Source organism: Mytilus trossulus, chromosome 4 (genome assembly GCF_036588685.1).
Source record: "Mytilus trossulus isolate FHL-02 chromosome 4, PNRI_Mtr1.1.1.hap1, whole genome shotgun sequence".
NCBI classification, from domain to species: Eukaryota; Metazoa; Mollusca; class Bivalvia; order Mytilida; family Mytilidae; genus Mytilus; species Mytilus trossulus.
Genome location: NC_086376.1, coordinates 93,512,448 through 93,537,289, shown reverse-complemented (window position 1 = coordinate 93,537,289; position 24,842 = coordinate 93,512,448). Strand labels below are relative to the sequence as shown.

At 32.3% G+C, this 24,842-nt stretch overlaps 1 protein-coding gene across 7 annotated transcripts in view; it reads left to right on the top strand.

Annotated features, from left to right (window-relative positions):
• Positions 1–24,842, top strand: part of LOC134716352 (ras-specific guanine nucleotide-releasing factor 2-like) — a 119,406-nt gene that overhangs the window by 32,460 nt on the left and 62,104 nt on the right. For 5 of the 7 annotated variants that reach the window (XM_063579302.1, XM_063579301.1, XM_063579304.1 and 2 more), the window contains exons 2-4: positions 6,050–6,088; positions 16,316–16,422; positions 18,733–18,880. In XM_063579302.1, the coding sequence (XP_063435372.1) occupies positions 6,050–6,088; positions 16,316–16,422; positions 18,733–18,880 (294 nt within the window). The remainder of the gene's footprint in view (positions 1–6,049; positions 6,089–16,315; positions 16,423–18,732; positions 18,881–24,842) is intronic. The other 2 variants (XM_063579305.1, XM_063579303.1) reach the window with 1 other exon arrangement.

Here is a 24,842-nt window from a genome sequence, read left to right as displayed (position 1 = left end):
TTCTTGGCCTTTCTTGTTTTATTGCCCTTGAGTGTTAATGTCTTGTTGTTAATAATTGTACCATTTGGTATGATATTTTTTGGTAATATTGCCCAAGAGGGTTAATGACTTCTTGTTTATTAATGCCCTCTGTGGTATCTGCTTTTTGGCCTTTCTTGTTTTATTGCCCTTGAGTGTTGATAACTTCCTGTTTATTATTGCACCATCTGGTATGATATTTCTTTGAATTATTGTTCTTCTTGTTTATTATTGCCCTCTTAGGTATCAGATTTCTTGGTATTATTGCCCTAGAGTGTTTAAATGACTTCTTGTATATTATTGCACTATGACATTTCTTGTATATATTATTGCACTATGACATATCTTGTATATTATTGCACTATGACATTTCTTGTATATTAATGCACTATAACATTTCTTGGTATTATTGCCCTAGAGTGTTTAAATGAATTCTTGTATATTATTGCACTATGACATTTCTTGTATATTATTGCACTATGACATTTCTTGTATATTATTGCACTATGACATTTCTTGGTATTATTGCCCTAGAGTGTTTAAATGACTTCTTGTATATTATTGCACCATTTTTTATGACATTTCTAGTTATAATTTCCCTAGAGTGTTTAAATGATTTCTGGTATATTATTGCACCATTTCGGTATGACATTTCTTGGTATTATTGCTCTAGAGTATTTACATGACTTCTTTTTATTATTGCAACATTTTGTATGACATTTCTTGGTGCTATTGCCCTCTGTGGTATTATATGTCTTGGTTTTTTATTATTCAAGCTAGCCCCTAATAATCAAATCTCAAAATATTCTAGTTTTTTCAAAAATGTAACATTTGCCTCCTGACTGTAAAAGGTGGTTTTCTGGCTCAGTTTTATTTTCTCTGCAAATGAAGATTTGAAGTTGAAAACGATAATCTTTATGAAAATTTGAATGTGAAATATGCTGGAAAAATAATCTGGGAATATAGCAGATGGATTTTTCTGCAACATTTTTTAAGTATATAATTACTGGATCCATATGTAATAATCACAAACAGAAAGTTATACAAGTATTATCCTAGATCACTAGTCTCATCTTATTGACAGCTTAATAATTCTCGATTGTTTTTTCTTGTCCTGATAAAAAAAAAAGCTGACATAAAATATTTCTGATAATAACATAATTCTGTTTGGTTAATCTATAGATGATAACTATGGAAAGACTTCAGTCAAATATAAATCAATTGACTTTTAAAAAAAAGAATTGTTGGAAAAGGCAGTTGACTGCTTTGAAATTTGAGTTTGCATTTAAAAAAAATTGAATTCTTTGGAGTAACATTTGTTTGACCACCCGTAACATTTATAGAGCAGACAAACTTATGACAAAATTGAACTGTAAGGACTTAAGGTCAAGGAACAGTAAATGGGCTATGTCGCAGATTTTGCTAAAAATTTGCATACAACCTTGGCTCGTTGAACTACAACTGAAAATCGAAAATTTTTACATTTATCTCTTTTATTATCTAAAAAATTGCAGATTGATTTCTTTTAATATGGGGGAATATTTGTATAGAAAGCACTTAAAATCGGCGAAAAACCTTCTAAAATTTGTCTTAAATCGCCAAATCTCTAATACTATTCCATAGATTTTTCTTAAAAAACTATATATTGTTGACACATAAATTTCTGTTTTAATGAAATAAAAAAATCATAGGGTCACCGACTTTGTTTTTTGTCTAATACTCAATTTGTTACTGTGTTGGTAGTGAAAAACGTCAAAAATCAACGTTTTCCGGCCTGCAACGCGATAACGTTACGATAATTTGACGTTTTGTTGGATTTTCTCACAAAGAACGAAACTTTGAATGATGTATACTGTAAGAACGAAGTCGGTGACCCTATCTTTATTTTGCATCATTATAACGGAGATTTATGTATCAACAACATATAGTTTTTTAAGAAAAATCTATGGAGTAGAATAAGAGATTTGGCGATTTTAAGACAAATTTTAGAAGGGTTTTCGCCGATTTTATGTGCTTTCTATACAAATATTCCCCCATATTAAAAGAAATCAATCTGCAATTTTTTAGATAATAAAAGAGATAAATGTAAAATTTTTCGATTTTCAGTTGTAGTTCAACGAGCCATGGTTGTATGCAATTTTTTAGCAAAATCTGCGACATAGCCCATTTACTGTTCCTTGACCTTAAAGCAAGACATTTGGTTACGACATATATATATGGTTTGATTTATGTCCAGATTTTTGTATGTCACATTGAAGGCCTTGGATGAAATTTTCATGCGTCAATACCATGCCAGATTCTTCATATAATCGATAAATGATAACTTACAGTAAAAATAAAGAAGAGATAGAACATATTATGAAAGTGACTTTTATACCAAGAAATTGCATAGAATTCTAGCCTAATACATAATGAATGAATGAAGCATTTTGTCAGTGTTGTAATTTATCAAAGGGCACCTCACTTATTGTTGATATTACAATGTATAAGGATATTATAAAAATTTGAAGCTTAATATTGATGGCATCTAGTGAAGTTTTTACATTTTATGAAATTCCTAGATAAAAACAGGTTAAAATGGAGTTGAAGTATGTTGAAATTTAAATGGCTACAACTGTGCAGTACAAATATAATGATTGTGACATTTTGAAACTGAGTTTTAATTGCTAAAATTGATCATAAACAGTCTTTATAAATGTTATGATTCAATACTAAAATATGACACCGATCAAATCCAGTGATTGCTCTATTTCTAAATCTCAATCCCTTACACTGTCTTTGGATCTCATACACGGCTTTTGCTCTATTTCTAAATCTCAATCCCTACACTGTCTTGGGATGTCATACACAGCTTTTGTTCTATTTTTAAATCTCAATCCCTACACTGTCTTGGGATGTCATACACAGCTTTTGCTCTATTTTTAAATCTCTATCCCTACACTGTCTTGGGATGTCATACACAGCTTTTGCTCTATTTCTAAATCTCAATCCCTACACTGTCTTGGGATGCATACACAGCTTTTGCTCTATTTCTAAATCTCAATCCCTACACTGTCTTGGGATGTCATACACAGCTTTTGCTCTATTTCTAAATCTCAATCTCTACACTGTCTTGGGATGCATACACAGCTTTTGCTCTATTTCTAAATCTCAATCCCTACACTGTCTTGGGATGTCATACACAGCTTTTGCTCTATTTCTAAATCTCAATCCCTTACACTGTCTTTGGATCTCATACAGGGCTTTTGCTCTATTTCTAAATCTCAATCCCTACACTGTCATGGGATGTCATACACAGCTTTTGCTCTATTTTTAAATCTCAATCCCTTACACAGTGAGTGAGTGTCTTGGGATGTCATACACAGCTTTTGCTCTATTTCTAAATCTCAATCCCTTACACTGTCTTTGGATCTCATACACAGCTTTTGCTCTATTTCTAAATCTCAATCCCTACACTGTCATGGGATGTCATACACAGCTTTTGCTCTATTTTTAAATCTCAATCCCTTACACAGTGAGTGAGTGTCTTGGGATGTCATACACAGCTTTTGCTCTATTTCTAAATCTCAATCCCTACACTGTCTTGGGATGTCATACACAGCTTTTGCTCTATTTCTAAATCTCAATCCCTACACTGTCTTGGGATGTCATACACAGCTTTGCTCTATTTCTAAATCTCAATCCCTACACTGTCTTGGGATTTCATACACAGCTTTTGCTCTATTTCTAAATCTCAATCCCTACACTGTCTTGGGATGTCATACACAGCTTTTGCTCTATTTCTAAATCTCAAACCCTACACTGTCTTGGGATGTCATACAAACTCCTTTTACAGGTTTCTATTCCTCTGTCACCACTAATGATTGTATAGGTTGACAGCAGGCCTACCAGTTCACCGATGTAATTGAGTTGATCGTTCTGAGGCAGTAATTTCATTTGAGTTTTCATAATGATATTACTATAGTTGTGAAGACTTTGTTATACACATTTATTGATAGAAGTTAATAAACCTAGATGAATCTACAATATTTCATATAAGTGTGATGATTTAATACATTAACCAAACATTATTTCGTACTTGTCCATAAGAGCAATCAACCCATGAAGGTGCAAATTGGTAGGATATTTCTTTGGGAAAATGACAGAAGGTTGATTTATTCCTTAAGTTTTGAAAATGATCCTTTGTCATGTAATTTTATGATTAGAGCGCATCAGAAATGGTTATGTAATACAGACATATAAGATACCTTAATCAATTTTCATGGATATGAGTGGCTTTTATACTAAATGACATGATTGATTTTGGTTGAAAGAATAAGTTTTTGAAACATTGTAATTACATTTTATTTTATCAGGTGCATGTTATGTCACAGGTTTAATCTAAAAAGTAGACATATTGAAAAAAGGTTAGGATGAAGAAAAGCAGTGCAAGAAAATGTTGTTGTTTGTTGTACTACCATAATATAACTATAACTATAAGTCTTTTTGGATTAATGCTCAGTACTGTGGCAAATTTTTCAGAATAGAACCATACATATTTTGATAAGATTTACAAAAGCATCTTAAGAATAACTTTTTTTTTGGGGGGGGGCAGTGTGGAGGTTTAAGAGTTGAAATCCATTTTCTTGAACCACTGTATATGGTTTGTAAATATGAGAACTAGCCTATACAGTATGGAGTCAATAAGTCTTTTTCTGGCCAAACAATTTCTTGTTATGTTCAGACATCTCTTACAGTTACTAGGTACTGACCGAATTTTTTATATCAAGATTTAGTAGGCATAAGCTGCTAAACACAGAGGAAATTTAACTTTTTACAATTATGTATATAATAAAAAGACTATATATGTTACACCCACAATAAAACACTAAATCTCTTGTTTTGTTGCAAACTCACACACCTTTTGGTGGTTTTTGTTGTTAATAGCTTTATGAGTAGCAAGGAAACAATGATCTATTTATTGTCCTTTAATTGACCATCTTGACCTCTGTCCACTTGTTACCAGAACAGATGAGTTAAAACAACTATCCATTCTTCACTTACACTTCATTGTACAATATAAATTACTCCATTTAAATGAGTAAATTTAAAAGTAATTGATTAAATAAATGACTGCATTTTACAAACTGTGTTGAAATATGATTAGTTTCTGATTGCATTGCATTTATATTATCCTGTGATTCTAGACAAAGTTAATGTAAGAGAGGCGTTTATACAGACATTAGTTATTTGCATGCAATGTTTAAACCTAAATGGATTAACAAGAAGGATTTATGTCTTACTCCTGAAATTGAAAAGCTTCTCTAATTATTTACTGCGATCAAGTTTAAAAGCACTGTGATTGTATGACCTCAATTCCAACAGTATGGAGAATGCATCAAATTTCTAAAACTTTTTGATGGTAAAAGATGTTGCTCATCCAAGAACCTGCAACAGTTTTAAGCCCTCAATGATCTTTTAAAAAAACTTTTTTCAGTCTATGATTTCAAATATCATGAAGTCTTTTACCTAATTATGCCATACAAAATTTTAACCTAACAAAACTCTGAGGAATTACGTTTATAATATAGTCTAAACTTAACCAAAAAAAGAGTGACCTCCCTTGAATTTGAACTTTAGAAAGCAGATAGTGCAGTTAAAGTACTCTTACTGGATACTCTTTTAAATACACAAGAATGGTAAAAGGTATGACAGCATGTGTACTGAAGAGGGGGGATAGGACCTTTATTGGGACTCCGGGATCGGGTGTTTTTAAGCTCAGGATTTCGTGATTGACCCTTTCAGGATCCGGGAATTCTTTTTTCGGATTTCGTATCTTTAAGCCCGGGATTTCGGGATTTCGTGTTTTTAAGCCCGGGATTTCGGGATCAGGACCCCTCCTATCCCCCCTCACTGAAGAATGTATCTAAAAAAAAGTCTATTTAAGCATTCTTTTCCTGATATATTAATAATGAAATCTTTCCAACAGACCATTCAGAATTTTATTATCACTGGTTTTCCACTAATTCTACATGTTTTCTCTCTCCTACAGACAGGTCCATACCCAGGTTGGGGTAATTACAAGTTAGAGGTGAGACCAAGCAAACATATCATAGCACTGAGCACAAGAATATTCTACAATTATTCTATTATTGCACTGAGTGTTGATATCATTATAATCATATAATCACATAATCACATAATCATTATAATCACATAATTTAGTGTTTGTTTCACTATAATCACATAGTTTAGCATGTAGCAACGACACACAAGCACATTTCGTATGTATTATACATGCAGCAGCAACATTTGAGCACATACTGCATCTAATATACATGTAGCAATGACACACAAGCACATTCTGTATGCATCATATATGCAGCAACTTCATTCAAGTACATTATACATACTGGATGTAATTACATGTAGCAATGACATTTCGTGCAAATACAGCATGTAATATACATGGTAACCCCTATTATCAAATTTAGAATTGTATACTGCTATTTCATCATATAGTTATGATCTTGTCTGTCTATACACTTAAGGTATGCATGGTATTATTTTATGGTAGCATAAAAATGGGAAAAAAACCCGACCTAAACGTTTTTTCCTACTTTGTCCAAGTGAATGAGTACAAATGTATTGAGCAATTTTAGAGTGAAAAAAAAAACCAAAGATATTTATGAATTTGCAAAAATGATGAGGGTTGTCTATGCAGGAAAGATTGAAGATATTATTAATCTTAAAGAAAAATTACCATTTCCTAAACTTTTGATCAGTCAAAGGAAATAGTTTGGGATTGTGGACACTATATTAATCCTCTGCTGCTTTATCTTTATGTCTTTATCAAAGTGAAAAGAAAACTGAAATAATTGAAATTTAATACACCAAACTAGTTATTGTGAATGGAAGCTGTTTCAGTGACAGTTTGCAGACTATTGGCTCCATATAAAAGGAAACAAATGTTTTATCAAAATATTCATTTATGTTAATTGTTCAAAAATGTGATAAAATTCTCAGTTTTGTTATACAATTTCATTGATGGCTAAATCAGGCTGGGAGATTGAAGTGTTTCTTATCATCTTTTATGTTACATAACTATCAATGGAAACCTTTCTAGTTCATGCCACCTAGATAGTTAAATATTATAGATTGTAAGTTTGGCATCATAGAACCCTTATCATACTGAACTATAACAGTTTTACATGCAGATATTTTCAATGGCTGTTTTGGACTAATTTGTCAATCATTCTAAAAGAAACATAACAAGTTTTACTCAAGTCTAAGAATATTATGAATAAAGCCAACAGTATATTTTCAATACGTAATAAATAATGACTTATATAAGACTTAAGTAAGAGCAAACAATTCTCCAATGTAATCTTGGTTAATGGCTCTCAAGTGAAATTGAGTCAAGAAATAGGGTTTCCATTTATTATATTGTATAGGAGAAAAAAAACTTTGTAGAGAGAAATGACACAATGAAGTATGATTTCTTTTGTATTATTTATTAATGTTTAATTTGGCTTTATGTAACATGTGACCTTGCCATTGATGATGAGCCACAAGGTACGTTTAGAGTGGTACAACCTTATGATCAAATTTAATGCCCTTGGAAATTTTGAAAAATAATGAATTTGATAATTTTTCCAAGGATAAATTCATTTTGCAGAGACAAAAAGATTTGATTTTTAGGACTTTTGAAAATACAGTATATAAGATATAGGAGATTTGCACAGGTCTTCAGTTTATTTGATAAAGATATTAATATTAATACAATGTACTTTTGTTTTTGGTATGATATTTAGATTCTAGTAGATCGTTAGTATTATATGGTTACAGTAGCTGCCTTGCTGTCTCCTTTTACTTTATTCCTAATGTTTTATGGTAGATATTTCCTAAGCATTTAATGGGATAAAACATTGAACTACACTCTGATAGCATGACATTATCTGTCTACAAATAATATCAGTTGGCTCTTTACGAGGTTTAGTGCCGACAAACTACTTCTTCCATTTTTGCCGTGGTAAAACAGTTTACTTTTATAGGTTAATAGCAGTGTAATATCATAACATCCTAAATAGATAAATAAGTAAACATCAGAACGGTATGACACATATCAGATTGATAAAAACCTCTTACAAAATATTCCCAATAACATCAATTTATGGCGTAACATAGCATAACAATGTTTTTTATTGATGCATTTTATATAGAAATTGATACTAGCAAGAAAATGAGAAGCGCTACCTTAGATCAATGCTTCTCTAATTTCCTTTACATGGCATACAGTATCATAAGATCATTATTAAGTTGAATTAATCTTTCTTTGATGTCCATTAAAATATTGTTTATTTGTCATTTTATTATAACTCAGGTTTTCAAGATAGCTACTTGCAGTCCAGTGAGATAGGTCTTTTTAGTGTATGTTTAATGCAGTGACTACAAGAATTGGATTTTTAGCAGCTTTCCTTATAACGGCTAAAATGTAAAGGATAATGACCTTATTTCCTGTCTGACACACCTGAGTAGTCCGCTATTATTGAAATGAATATGGAATTGTGGGACTAATTGGCTCCTTGACAATAAAATTTATGCCTTTCAGTAAATCCTGTCATTATATTATTTTGCCAAACAGTAGTATTTCCGCTGAAAGTTGTGATCATTTTCTCTTTCACTGAATCGATACGATTTTGAATAAAAAAAATATCAAAGAAAATGAAAAATCGATGATGTTGACAAATAAGATGATAAGGAATGGTGTTCCATTGTCATTAGATGTCCTACCATCCAAGACTTTACAAACAGTTTGATCTAATTAGTATCTCTGAAATTCAATTAGTAAAGTCATTAAAAATACTTTAAATCTATTTTTGATATAAAATCATTATATGCTTCCCATGCACTCGTAACAAATTAAATTAGGGACAAAATGATACATAGGAATTTTCTTTTCACTAAAGAATGTTTCTCCTTTTAAACATGTCACCTCCTATGAGTGTGTCTTTTATATAATGCCATGTCTCCATTAGTACACCAAGGGTTAATGTATAAAACTATGTTGTATTAAAAGCTCTGTTTGCAGCTATATACATGATGAGCCTGTGTATATATTTTTGTCCTTTTTAGCTCACCTGGCCTAAAAGGCCATGTGAGCTTTTCTCATCACTTGGCGTCAGTCGTCCTCGTCGTCGTTAACAATTTTTCAAACATCTTCTTCTCTGAAACTACTAAATGGATTTGAATGAAACTTAGCATGATTGTTCCTTAGATTATCCTGCACAAAGTTTGTGCTTCGATTTTTGATCCGTCAAAAAACATGGCTGCCGTTACTTAAAATAGAACATAGGGGTCAAATGCAGTTTTTGGCTTATATCTCAAAAACAAAAGCATTTAGAGCAATCTGACATGGGGGTAAAAATGTTCATTAGGTCAAGATCTATCAGCCCTGAAATTTTCAGATGAATCAAACAAACCATTGTTGGGTTGCTGCCACTTTATTGGTAATTTTAAGGAAATTCTGCAGTTTTTGGTCATTATCTTGAATATTATTATAGATAAAGATAAACTGTTAACAGCAAAAATGATCAGCAAAGTAAGATCTACAAATAAGTTAATATGACTAAAATTGTCAATTGACCCCTTAAGGGGTTATTGTCCTTTAATGACAATTTTTCACAATTTGTTCATCATATTTGCTAACTTTAAAAAATCTTCTCCTCTGAAACTACAGAATGGATTTGGATTAAACTTAGCATGATTGTTCCTTAGTTTATCCTGCACAAAGTGTGTGCTTCGATTTTTGATCCGTCAAAAAACATGGCAGCCGTTACTTAAAATAGAACATAGGGGTCAAATGCAGTTTTTGGCTTATATGCTCAAAAACGAAAGCATTTAGAGAAAATCTGACATGGGGTAAAAATGTTTATTAGGGTAATATCTATCAGCCCTGAAATTTTCAGATGAATCAAACAACCCATTGTTGGGTTGCTGCCACTTAGTTGGTAATTTTAAGGAAATTCTGCAGTTTTTTGTCATTATCTTGAATATTATTATAGATAAAGAAAAACTGTAAACAGCAAAAATGATCAGCAAAGTCAGATCTACAAATAAGTTAATATGACTAAAATTGTCAATTGACCCCTTAAGGGATTATTGTCCTTTAATGACAATTTTTCACAATTTGTTCATCATATTTGCTAACTTTAAAAAATCTTCTCCTCTGAAACTACTCAACCAAATTCAACTAAACTTCAACTGAATGATCAGTAGGGTGTATAAAATGAAGTTTGTGCCTTATTTTTTATTTCGTCAAAAAACATGGCCATCATGGCTAAAAATAGAACACAGGGTAAAATGCAGTTTTTGGCTTATATCTCAAAAACTCCAGCATTTAGAGCAAATAAGACAAGAAGTTAAACTATTTATTAGGTAGGTCAAGGTCTACCTGTCTTGCAATTTTCAGCCGAATTGGGTAACTGGTTTTTCAGGTATAATGCCCCTGAATTGATGATTTTAAAGAAATTTTGCAGTTTTTGGTTATTATCTTGAATATTATTATAGATACAGATAAACTGTTAATAGCAAAAATGTTAAGCAAAGTAAGATCTACAAATAAGTCAATTTGACCAAAATTGTCAATTGACCCCTTAAGGAGTTATTGCCCTTTAAAGACTTTTTTCACAATTTGTTCATCATGTTGACTTACTTTAAAAAATCTTCTCCTTTGAAACTGCTGTATCAATTTCAGCCAAACTTAGGCTAAATGAGTTTCAGAGTATCTAGTATAAATTTAATATTTCATTTCCTTGTATGTCAAGAAACATAGCTCCTATGGCTAAAATAGAACATAGGAGAAAATTTATTTTTTTTGCTTTTGAAGAAAATAGGACGATTCAAAGAACATTTAAATAAATTGAAAAGCCAAAATAATCATTGAAGAGAGATTTAACCAAAAAAAATAAGGTGAGCAATTCAGGCTCTTGATAGCCTCTTGTTTGAATCACTCTTACAATGCTGAAAAAGCAATACATAGGGGTAATGTTTCGAGCGGAGCAACAATGCATTAGTTTGTGAGAAGGTCTAACAGTTTAAGGGGAACCATAAGTGGTAGGTCAATGATAATTGGTATGCAGATGTATAAGCATTGCACATCTTATTTCTGTGGAGATTATTCCATCCCAAAATTTTATTAAAGGTGTTTTTTCTGCAATCTAGCTTGTTTTTAACACCTTTTTTTCTGCAACAGAACAGAGGTTTATTTAATGTTAAGCACTTTCCCATATCTCAAAAAAAATATTGACTTTTTCCTGAGTCTTCATATATGTGAATCCTGAATTTCCACCAAAATCACAAGACAAATCTCTTTACCATCCTGAAAAAGTTCCTTCCACCCCTCTTCAGAGGTGGATTTAGGGGGGGGTCCCTTTTGGGGAAAAATTTGGTTGCTCATATAGGGAAGCGTGACTGGAGCAGGCCCCATCTTAGGCAGTCAATGGGCCCCCACTTAAGAAAATTTCTAGATCCGCCAGTGCTCTTCAAGCACTGATTGTCATATTAAAAATACAGAGTGGACTGGATATAGTTAAATAAAATACAATTATTTACACCGATCATGTTAATGCGAGCTGACAACCTTCTGTTGTGAAAATGTGTTAGTTAGTATATTTGTTAAAGTATTGTCAGGGGACACATTTTGATTGTGATTCTGTAAAATCATATATATGCATTTAATTGATTTGTCCAGCCATTCATTATTGTAGCTTTATGTATGATTACTAAAATTACTTGATGAATAATTAATATGCATATTTTTCATGATCATTGATTTAAGATAAATATTTAATGTACATTAATAAACTTCTATGAAATCAAAAATAATTACTGAATGTACATTAATAAATGTCTACCACATCAAGAATAATTTCTCAATGTACATTTGAAACAGTTCAATAATTTTCATCATTAATACAATATATGCATGCACATAAACCTTTTGACAAAGATATACATGTAATAATCCTGGAAAAGGGAATATGGAAAAATATTTTTTCAAAGATGTTAGTCAGTTAAATAGTATGATACTTTTAAGTGTAGATTGCACATTGTTATGTAATACGTAATGTTTTCTGTCGGAGATAACAGAAATGATCAATTATAACATCAGTTTCTGGTTTCTAATACTGGTTCCCTGTAATTAACACTTTGTAAAACAGGTATAGAGTCATTTGTCTTAATTGGAAGAAGGAAGACAACTTGAGTCTTTATTAATGATGTGACTGGCTGGAAGCTATCGAAGGAAAGTTTTATCGATTACCGGGAATTGTAAATCGGTGGAGATGAAACAATGACATCCTTAGAAAAAAGCCATCCTCATTAAAAATAGATGAAATCTTGTGGAAAGATACTGTTTACAAATCAACTTCTTTCCATGGCCATCCTTTGTCATATAGACACTTAATTGTCACATAATCAGCAGAAATCAACGTCTTTTTTGGATGAATGTTTCAGAGGATTAAAATTACATGTTAGAAATAGTTAGGATAGATTATGTCCTTTTAAGTATGCAAGATTTTTAATATATAAAATTCAAATAACTTTTAAATTATGATCTTAACTGTATTGCATTTGTAGTGAATACTTCTTAGAATAAATTCAGAAAAATTATAAACCAAAAAAAAATATGAAAAAGTGGTTTTAATCATATAAAAAGGGTATTAATATATAGGGTGGTATGGGCTTTTCTCATTGTTGAAGGCCGTACGGTGACCTATAGTTGTTAATGTCTGTGTCATTTTGGTCTTTTGTGGATAGTTGTCTCATTGGCAATCATACTACATCTTCTTCTTTATATTAAACCTTAAACCAAGGATTTGCATAGTAACATGTCACTATACAAATCCTTGGTTAAACCTAAAAAGTAAATTCTTTGAACTTAATATCATATCCAATGTATGGAACAAAACACTTGAAAAAAAACTATTATTTGAGACTAAATCAAAAATATTTCAAATTGTCTCTGATTTGGAGAAACAAACATTACATGGCGTCTTGACTCTTTGACCATCCACAAATGGGATTGAGTACATCTTTTGCCCAAAAGATGTTCTTGTGTGTCAGTTTAAACTCAATAATCAGTCCCCATCTCTGTTGATAACAATGCTTAACACTACCTGTCCTTATTACAGGTCAGATTGGCTAGACTTCATCAAGCTGGAAATATCAAATACTCACAATGTGAAAATCATTTCTTTTGACAGAATCAGCTATTAAAAATTAATAATGTTTCTATTTGCTAAAGGTGACAAATGAAAACTGATAGTCTAAAGTATAAATATGCTAAATATGAAATATAATAAGCAACGTTTATATGGATGACTGTTACTTTATTGATTGGAGGTATGTTACAGTTCTGTGGGCTTAATAATTCATAAAAGTAGCTTGCTAAGTGCTTGAAGTGTAATTTTTGTTCTGAAATCATTTCATCAATGAGAAATATGTTAAAACTTGACACTTGATTATCACATGTTGTGTTATCTGTTGGTGAACTGATAGGAACTTTTTATTTGCCCGGTGAACTGTAGCTAGACCCCAAGGGTTTCGTCAGATCATTACTCAGTGCTTTGGAGTTGGCAGGATTTATAATTTGCTGCAAACAATCTTAATTTTTGGGATACTTTTTTGTGTGTTTTAGTCCATTATCTGAACTAATTTCTTGTCATTTTCTAATATTGTTGATGTTATCTTAGAATAGAAAACTTTACCTTTTTGGATGATATATATTTGCTCACAAAAATTAGTTTTTATAGAGACCCGTTATTAAATTCTCCTTCCATGAGCAAAGAAATGATCAAGAAGCATTTAAGGTTCCATATCATCAGGCAAATTTGATCTTAGGAGAACTATAGGTCCCTTTTGGTAAGAGCATTTTAAGTTTTCTAGTATTAATACTATCCAGTAAGGTTTCAAATTATTGGGTTATAAAGTTCCTGATGTGTACCCTTATCCAGAACATTGGCACTTCCTATGAACCAATTTATAAAGTATCTAATGTATGTAAAAATGTCATTTCTTGTGTGAAAGGGCTTTGATACTGGTTCATTATTATAAGAAAATCTAGAAAAATGTTATTAAATTTTCTAGTAGATTTTTTATTAGCGAAAATATAGGACTTTGAATAGAATTCTTTGAAATTGAATAAAAATCAAAGAAATTGAACAAATAATAAAGAAATTGAATAAATATTAAAGAAATTGAATGAATATTAAAGAAATTGAATAAAAATCAAAGAAATTATAAAGTAGTTTTCAAAATTAAGTTAAATTAATTATTGTTTTTTTTTTTATCGATTTGATTTGTAAGAAGCTTAGCATGTTTATCCAATTCTACGATAGAATCCATTATACAAAGATCAGTGTTTCAATCAGCATTAGAAAATCCCCTCAAACTAAATACTGGGAATGACAAACACGTCTAATCCTACCTTAAGGTACTGCACTACTTTCTTGATTCACTGCCGATTTATGTTACTGAATTAGCAATGAAAAAATGCTGTAAAAAGGATTCATTGATTTTTTTGGTGAACAAATATTCTTTATTTTCCAAATTTATCAGAGAGCTTGTATAATGGCTTGATCAGTCTTCTTTTGGTATTAGAATCAATTTAATGGACTCTAAATTAGAATTATTGAGCAACAAGTTATTTCTTATTGGCAGAAGTACAACAACTCAATTTATTCTGTATACAAATTAGATAAAGAGACGGAAAATTACATATGTTTCTAAGTTGCCACTTGAACCATTATACAATTGACAATGATGTAAAAGCAATGACTCTTGGCAAACAACACATCATTGTAGTAGCAATACAACTTTATCATCAGAGCTCCAATAATCAACAAAGTACTATTGAGATAAATATTTAAATATTGAAGCAATAACCATAGAAATGAACAAGCAGGTTTAGACTGACTAAATTAAAGTCTCTGGATCGTAAATGATTGTTATTTGATATAGTGTATCATGGGATTCTTCATACGTAAAAAGTACATCGACGTCAACTTTAAATTCATAGCTGTATTCTCCATGCTTTCCCTTGATACAACATAAGTACCTTTGTGACACCAGACTTTATATAGTCTGCCAACTAATTGATGATATATTTTTTCTCTCTGGATTTTCCCCCATTGTTCAACTGCTCAGTATGGTAAATAAAAAATTGTAAGTCTACTGGGGTGATTATGTTACAGTTGTAGCAATGTATTAACCTAATTTCCAGGGTAATTAGATATCTTAAAATAGATTTGTATAGAATTGCCATTTCCTTTGATTTAAATCCTTTGATGAACAAATGTACTTTTTAATTGTGATGAAATTTTAGATATATATGCATAGTTACTTTCAACATTGTAATTAAGTAATTAACTTTTGAACAAACGGTAGAATTTCTCATCTAGAGCACACAGAAATATGAGCCTAATACACTAGCAGCAAAATTGAGAAATGTATCTGATGCAAAAGGAGAGGATTATTTGAAAACCATGAAAGAACAAAATATCAGTTACAATGTTTCTACCATTAGGACTCTTCACAATAAAATGCCTAACTGCTGCTCAGTTTCATAATAGATAACTTTCCATAAAACTAGTATATATTGATAGGGGATTAATTGAAGAATCAAAAAAGCAACAAAAAAATAGGGGTCAATGTGCTTGTTTTTGAGATATTAGCCATTGAACTTTTGGCGGGAACATTTTCTCTCTTGACTTTTCATAGATTTATCATTGACCAGTTAAACTTCTCAAAAACTAACAAAAAATAAATAAAAATTTATTAAACTTTTACAAATTGCTTATAATTATACATGGAAAAGATTTATAAAAAGAAATAAGGGGGTTCATGGGCAACCTTTTTTTTAAAGGCATTGAAATGGATAAAACCAGAGGATTTCGAAAATCTGACAAAAAGTCCAAAACATGACAAGCAAACAATCTTAAGATATCTCTTTTAACAACCATGGGATTTTTTAGTTGGGCACCAGCTATAACTGGAAAGAATGATTCTCACTAGAAAATCACATTGTGACTCCTCTGGGACTCAACCCCAGTATATCTCTGGTCATGGTCAGTGCTCTTACCAACTGATTTATAAAAGTACTGCCCTAGCTCAACTGGATAGGGCTGTCAAGGTTTCTACTAGTCAAGGGAGGCAATCCCTTCACACAGTTAAGAAAATTAAGTTTACTTTTATTTCATGGGTAAAAATTTAAAAATTAGATTAAATAAAATTAAAGATATTTTAATTTTTATTTCAGTATTGCTTTACAATAACCTACAAGAATGAAGGCCAGAGACATTATGATCTACGGACAGATACAGAGGCTGAGTGCAATGCTTGGATTGACAATGTTAAAAGGGCACCGTGAGTATACTAAAAACACAGTGACATTGTTGAAAGGGCACTGTGAGTATACTATAAACAAAGATACAATGTTAAAAGGGCACCGTGAGTATACTAAAAACAGAGTGACAATGTTAAAAGGGCACCGTGGGTATACTAAAAACAGAGTTACAATGTTAAAAGGGCACCGTGAGTATACTAAAAATAGAGTGACAATGTTAAAAGGGCACTGTGAGTATACTAAAAACAGAGTTACAATGTTAAAAGGGCACCGTGAGTATACTAAAAACTAGAGTTACAATGTTAAAGGGCACTGTGAGTATACTAAAAACAGAGTGACAATGTTAAAAGGGCACCGTGAGTATACTAAAAACAGAGTGACAATGTTTAAAGGGCACCATGAATATACTAAAAACAGAGTGACAATGTTAAAAGGGCACCGTGAGTATACTAAAAACAGAGTTACAATGTTAAAGGGCACCGTGAGTATACTAAAAACAGAGTGACAATGTTAAAAGGGCACCGTGAGTATACTAAAAACAGAGTGACAATGTTAAAAGGGCACTGTGAGTATACTAAAAACAGAGTTACAATGTTAAAAGGGCACCGTGAGTATACTAAAAACTAGAGTTACAATGTTAAAAGGGCACCGTGGGTATACTAAAAACAGAGTTACAATGTTAAAAGGGCACCGTGAGTATACTAAAAACAGAGTGACAATGTTAAAAGGGCACTGTGAGTATACTAAAAACAGAGTTACAATGTTAAAAGGGCACCGTGAGTAAACTAAAAACTAGAGTTACAATGTTAAAGGGCACTGTGAGTATACTAAAAACAGAGTGACAATGTTAAAAGGGCACCGTGAGTATACTAAAAACAGAGTGACAATGTTTAAAGGGCACCATGAATATACTAAAAACAGAGTGACAATGTTAAAAGGGCACCGTGAGTATACTAAAAACAGAGTGACAATGTTTAAAGGGCACCATGAATATACTAAAAACAGAGTGACAATGTTAAAAGGGCACCGTGAGTATACTAAAAACAGAGTTACAATGTTAAAGGGCACCGTGAGTATGCTAAAAACAGAGTGACAATGTTAAAAGGGCACCGTGAGTATACTAAAAACAGAGTGACAAGGCTCTGTGAGTACATTTATTATTATTTTAATCTTTGACCTTACAAAATAGTTATGGATTATGCTGTGTGTGTTATTTATATGCAACACATGGTAAATACTACAAAGCAACAATGTATGAAGTGCACTAAATTGTGTACTTAACAACTCATTATTGCATTTTAATTGGTTTGTGCTACATCTTTGTGGGGCAGTCAACATTACAAATGAAAAAAAAAAGGATTATATAATGCATGTTTTTATGTCACAATATGCCTGCACGCAATTAAGATATTAAAGGAATAAGTTTTTGTTGTTCTTGAGCGATAACTTAAGCACCTCTAGTAAAGTAAATGGGAACATATAACAGTTGATTGAGTTGAATTATTTGCCTAATCAACAATATTACTGATGTGCATTGCAGACTGATACAGGTGTGAGGTATTACCAACAAATTATATACATGTACACTTACTAGTAAGTTAGGTGTCATTTCATGTTTAGTCATCAAATATAAAAGAAAGGTAATGTGGTATGATTGCCAACGAGACAAATATCCACGTAAGTTCAAATGAAGTGGATGTAAGCAATTATAGGCAACAGTAGAGTCTCAATATGCATTGATATGAGAAAACCTGTACCGTATAGGCCTCTACATGAAAAATTTGAAACAATCGAATTGAGAAAAATGAATGGCGGCTTGGCCTATCTTATGATAATCTCTATTATTACTGTAATGACAGAAATATAAAAGAAACAAACACAGGACTCAAGCAAAAATAGTAAAGAATGACTCTTAGGCCAAAATATTTGTAATTCCAAAATCTTATACTAACATTAAGGCTATTAAAACAAAATAGTACCAAATTTCAAACCAGACTGTGACAGAATTAGGATATATGCACTATAGGGAAACATTCCTAATTTAAGTTTCAATTTTTTTCCTGAATTTTAGAATTGCAATCCCAACTTTCCCAAAATGTTACTGTGCCTATCCAATAAGCTTTGTGGTAGTGAATTACCTATTGCCTGACCAGTTTAAAAAATTGTCAATACAATTTGTCCATTTAAATTGTACAATAGGTATTGTGAGAGCTCATCAACAGGTGGTCATTTAACTACCCAGTAAATTTTTTATTCTGGTCAGGCAATAGGTATTTAAATACCTCAAAGGTGATGGGATAATGACAATAAATGTGAAATTATTTTTTCAGATATAGTAAAGTATTGGAACAAAAAGAAGAGTTGGAACAAAAGCATCTTCATCTCCTTCAGATCCTTGACAGTGAAAGACAGTCAAAATGGCAGTATGTTCAACAGACCGAAGAACTCAGTCAGGAGGTTAAAAAAATTAGGACAGAGGTGAGTGCCAGCCGCTTTAAGAGGGGGGTCGGAGGGTACCTGATCCAGAAATCATGGGCTTAAAAAACATGAAAGCATGAGGTCCAGAATTTAAAAAAAAAAAAAATCTTGACATCCTGTCGAAGTTCGAAAAAAATCCAGATCTCGTAAGAATCAATCCCGAAATCCCCAGCTTAAAAACACCTGATCCCAACATCCCCAAAAATGTCCTGCCACCCCTCCTTTTAGTATCACATGTTTACATTGGGTGTCATATGGTTACATTGGGTGTCACATGGTTACATTGGGTATATCATGGTTACATTGGGTGTCACATGGTTTCATAGGGTGTCACTCATAGGAATTATTTGTCGTACTGAACAAGCATGAAAGATTTGCCACTGGACATGAAGCAAACAATAATCAATTAATCTTAAATCATAATGATTTGTACTTTAAGCAAGTCTATGACCCTACTGAATAAAGTAAGATGTTTTTACTTTTTATAGAATGTTTGGTATAATCTTTATTTATGGATAGGGACTAATTAGATGTCATCCATCATTGGACAGTTAATGTTCCTAGCTAACTTCATAAAAGATACAAAAATAAGATTTGATGACATCGTTTATTCCATTGTTAAAAACCTCTGCAAAAAGTTCTACATAATTTTTTTTATATAAACAAACTTTGAAATCATTAGGAAAACTTTCAAGAAATTAGGAACAGCTAGTCCTATTTGAAAATCGTTATGGCTAAATAATAATAATTTAATTTTGGATGTAATGCGTTTTCTGATTGGCTGACAGTGTTTTGTCTATCAGCTCATAAACATAAATTTATCATGTGACAGTGACGTCAACAACGTTTTTTCATGGTTTACCGTGGATTAGCATTAGATAACAAGGAATGACTGTAATATTTTTTCTGTCTATTAGAAATAACATAAAAAATGTTGTGCACACTTCAAAATAATCTGCTACTCAAGTTATTCAGTGTGTACCACATTTTGTATGTTATTTCTTCATAGACAGAAAAAATATTACAGTCATGCGAATTCCTTAATAACATGTCATGGAGAAACAGAGACACTGTGAATATATAGATATATTATATAATATATGAAAATTGCACTCTGTGATAGTGCATCTTAGCGTGTTTCAGGTTAGCAGTAAGTGTTTGTGTACTTATTTATTTTTTTCTGAAATTGATTGTAATTTAACTGCTGCATTACCCATGGAAATTAATTTCTTTTACTAAAATCCCAATGTAATATTGACATTAGAAATAGATTCAATATTTAACTTTGCAAATTTGATAAGTTTAAAAATACATTTGAGTTAAGTGCCTCAAATATTACATTTTTTTAAACAATTTTGGTGTGATTGTTTTAGACAACTGAATGGTTTATGATGTAATACATAGTATGAGAAACAATGTAAAGGCATGTGTTCTGATGCTAGTTCACATCAATATAGGCTTTTCTAATAATTTAAAACTAATTTTTGCTCATAGAACTTAGATAGAAGTGTTTGACATGAAGCAACTGAAACCTTATTTTTTTCAAATTCTTTGTTCAAAACAACTTAAACTGTCTGCCACATTTACATTTAAACCTAAACTTAGATAACCCCAGAAGTTTAGTTAACACCAAAACATGAGTTAAGATCATTATTTCTCAGAAAAACAGTTGTCTAAAATGATGCAGAAATATGGACAGAAATGATTGCATATATCATTTGAGTTTATTCAGGACCTTTTCAAGTTTGGCATAATTTAAAAACATGTGTTGATTGTTGAAGACTATCTTGACCTTAAGATGTCATCTAGTTTTTGTGTTGTGTGGTAGCTGTCCTAATGATGATTACCCTTAGATCTCACTGTATTTGTAATTCCATCCTTACCCTTAGATCTCGCTGTATTTGTAACTCCATCCTGAAGTCATTTCCTAATAAAACAGAATTGATATCAAAGTAACTGTTTTGTCGAACAGAAAGAGTATTACTCTCACCATGTTAAGGATTCAATCTTGATTAAAAGATTTATTTGCTATATTGATTTATTTTTATTGTCCAGAAATGAGGAATTGATGATAAACCGTCCTTTAACTGATTTTGATACAATATCATATAACTATAATGTAATAAAATGCCAAAGTACATAAAATGTTACAGTGTCACATAGATATTGATATTATGATAAGCCATAGAAGATTGTCTTGTCCAGAAACAAGGAACTTGTACTTATAATATGACAGCATAGTCATTTATTAAGTTCAACTCATCATGTGATTTTTCCTACTAGAAGACAACTTGATAAGGTCCTAATTCATAACTTAGTAGAAATAATTAAGTGAAAAAACACCTATCACAGCTTATGATTGATTATTGGTTGCTTAATACTTAGCTCTCCTCAACTTTGTTGAGATCACAGCACAGGCTTTTAATAGTAGCATATACTGATATTTCTTATATAAAATCTTTTGTAAATGAAATTTTCTTGAAAAAAGATCTGTGTCTAAGTATGCAGTTGTCAAATATCTAGTAGGTTGATCTAGAGCTACTTATTTAGAAAACCTGAACAAGGACTGGATATCATGTAATCCAAAAGGCTACAAGAACAATTATCATCAGGTGACATTGATTTTTGTCATAGCTATCACATGAAATTGTAGTTTGTCACTGCCATCACATAACATTGTGATGTGTCATTGCCATCACATGACATTGTGGTTTGTCATTGCCATCACATGACTTGGATGTTTGTCATTGCCATCAAATGACATTGATGTTTGTCATTGCCATCACATGAAATTGTAGTTAGTCATTGCCATCACATGACATTGTAGTTTGTCACTGCCATCACATGGCATTGATGTTTGACATTGCCATCACATGACATGGTAGTTAGTCATTGCCATCACATGACATTGTTGTTTGTCACTGCCATCACATGACATTGATGTTTGACATTGCCATCACATGACATTGTAGTTAGTCATTGCCTTCACATGACATTGATGTTTGTCATTGCCATCACATGATTTTGATGTTTGTCATTGCCATCACATAACATTGTAGTTAGTCATTGCCATCATATTACATTGTAGTTAGTCATTGCCATCACATGACTTTGATGTTTGTCATTGCCATCACAGGACATTGTAGTTAGTCATTGCCATCACATGACATTGTAGTTAGTCATTGCCATCACATGATTTTGATGTTTGTCATTGCCATCACATAACATTGTAGTTAATCATTGCCATCACATGATATTGTAGTTAATCATTGCCATCACATGACATGGTAGTTAGTCATTGCCATCACATGACATTGTTGTTTGTCATTGCCATCACATTACATTGTAGTTAGTCATTGCCATCACATGACATTGTTGTTTGTCACTGCCATCACATGACATTGTAGCTAATCATTGCCATCACATGACTTTGATGTTTGTCATTGCCATCACATGACATTGTAGTTAGTCATTGCCATCACATGACATTGTTGTTTGTCACTGCCATCACATGACATTGATGTTTGACATTGCCATCACATGACATTGTAGTTAGTCATTGCCATCACATGACTTTGATGTTTGTCATTGCCATCACATGATTTTGATGCTTGTCATTGCCATCACATGAAATTGTAGTTTGTCACCGCCATCACTTGACATTGATTTTTGTCATTACCATCACATGACATTGAGGTTTAGCTTTGCCATCACATGACATGGTATTTGCCAGTGTCATCACATGGTATTGAAATTTGCCCTAGCCTTCACATGACATTATGTTTGTCACAGTCATCAAATGAAAAAGATGTCTTGCATTGCAATCACATGACATTGATGTTTGGTGTACCATCACATGACATTGAGGTTTGTCATTGCTATCACATGACATTGATGTCTTGCAACGCCATCACATTACATTGTGGTTTGTCATAGCTATCACATGACATTGCGGTTTGTCATTGTCACGTTTTTGGTACCCAGTTTCATCATTCTGTCCATCTGAATTCTATTACAGGAGTTGTCTTGATTATATTGCTTTTGGTTGCACTGATATTGATCTTACTATTGTCTTGTCTTTGAGGATTATTGCAGAATGTGAGACAAAGGAACGATAATTATGTCAGCAAAGTTGTTTGTTGAAAGCTTAATTGTCCAGAAAGTAGAAGACCTGAATACTTCTTATCCTGTATACATATGCATTATATTCTGATATTTCTGTCCATTGTCCTTGACTCTATTTTATGGTTCAGTGACTGTTCAGTGACTGCTGAATTTTTACTCACTTCTTTATCATGAGAAGTAAGACCACTATATTTTGTACAAGTATATAAAATCATTGAAAGCTGAACCTTGACCAACTTTAACAACACAAAATGGAGTCCCGAAGTTTCTAATTTAGATTTCACAAATTTAGAACTTTCATGAAAACTGAATTGAATTGAAGGGCCAAGTGAGCTTTTCTCATCACTTGGCGTCCAGCGTCCAGCGTCGTTAACTTTTACAAAAATCTTCTCCTCTGAAACTGCTGGGCCAAATTAAACCAAACTTGGCCACAATCATCATTGGGGTATCTAGTTTAAAAAATGTGTGACGTGACCCGCCAAACCAACCAAGATGGCCGCCATGGCTAAAAATAGAACATATGAGTAAAATGCAGTTTTTGGCTTATAACTCAAAAACCAAAGCATTTAGAGCAAATCTGACATGGGATAAAATTGTTTTTCAGGTGAAGATCTATCTGCCCTGAAATTTTCAGATGAATCGGACTACTCATTGTTGGGTTGCTGCCCCTGAATTGGTAATTTTAGGGAAATTTTATATATCTTTTACAAAAATCTTCTCTGAAACTGCTGGGCCAAATTAATCCAAACTTGGCCACACTCATCTTTGGGGTATCTAGTTTAAAAAATGTGTGGCGTGAACCGCCACACCAACCAAGATGGCCGCCATGGCTAAAAATAGAACATAGGGATAAAACGCAGTTTTTGGCTTATAACTCAATAACCAAAGCATTTAGAGTAAATCTGACAAGGTTTAAATGTTTGTCAGGTCAAGATCTAGCTGCCCTGAAATTTTCAGATGAATCCGAGAACCCGTTTTTGGGTTGATGCTCCTGAATTGGTAATTTTGAGGAAATTTTGCTGTTTTTTTGTTATTATCTTGAATATTATTAGCTCACCTGGCCCGAAGGGCCAAGTGAGCTTTTCTCATCACTTAGCGTCCGGCGTCCGGCGTCGTCCGTCGTCCAGCGTCGTTAACTTTTACAAAAATCTTCTCCTCTGAAACTGCTGGGCCAAATTAAACCAAACTTGGCCACAATCATCATTGGGGTATCTAGTTTAAAAATTGTGTCTGGTGACCCGCCCAACCAACCAAGATGGCCGCCATGGCAAAAATAGAACATAGGGATAAAATGCAGTTTTTGGCTTATAACTCAAAAACCAAAGCATTTAGAGCAAATCTGACAGGTGTTTAATTGTTCATCAGGTAAAGATCTATCTGCCCTGAAATTTTCAGATGAATCGGACAACTCATTGTTGGGTTGCTGCCCCTCAATTGGTAATTTTAAGGAAATTTTACTGTTTTTGGTTATTATCTTGAATATTATTATAGATAGAGATAAACTGTAAACAGCAATAATGTTCAGCAAAGTAAGATTTACAAATAAGTCAACATGACCGAAATGGTCAGTTGACCCGTTTAGGAGTAATTGCCCTTTATAGTCAATTTTTAACCATTTTTCGTAAATCTTAGTAATCTTTTACAAAAATCTTCTCTGAAACAACTGGGCTAAATTAAACCAAACTTGGCCACAACTATCATTGAGGTATTTAGGTTAAAAAATGTTTTGCGTGACTGCTAACCAACCAAGATGGCCGCCACAGCTAAAAATAGAACATAGGGGTAAAATGCAGTTTTTGGCTTATAACTCAAAAACCAAAGCATTTAGAGCAAATCT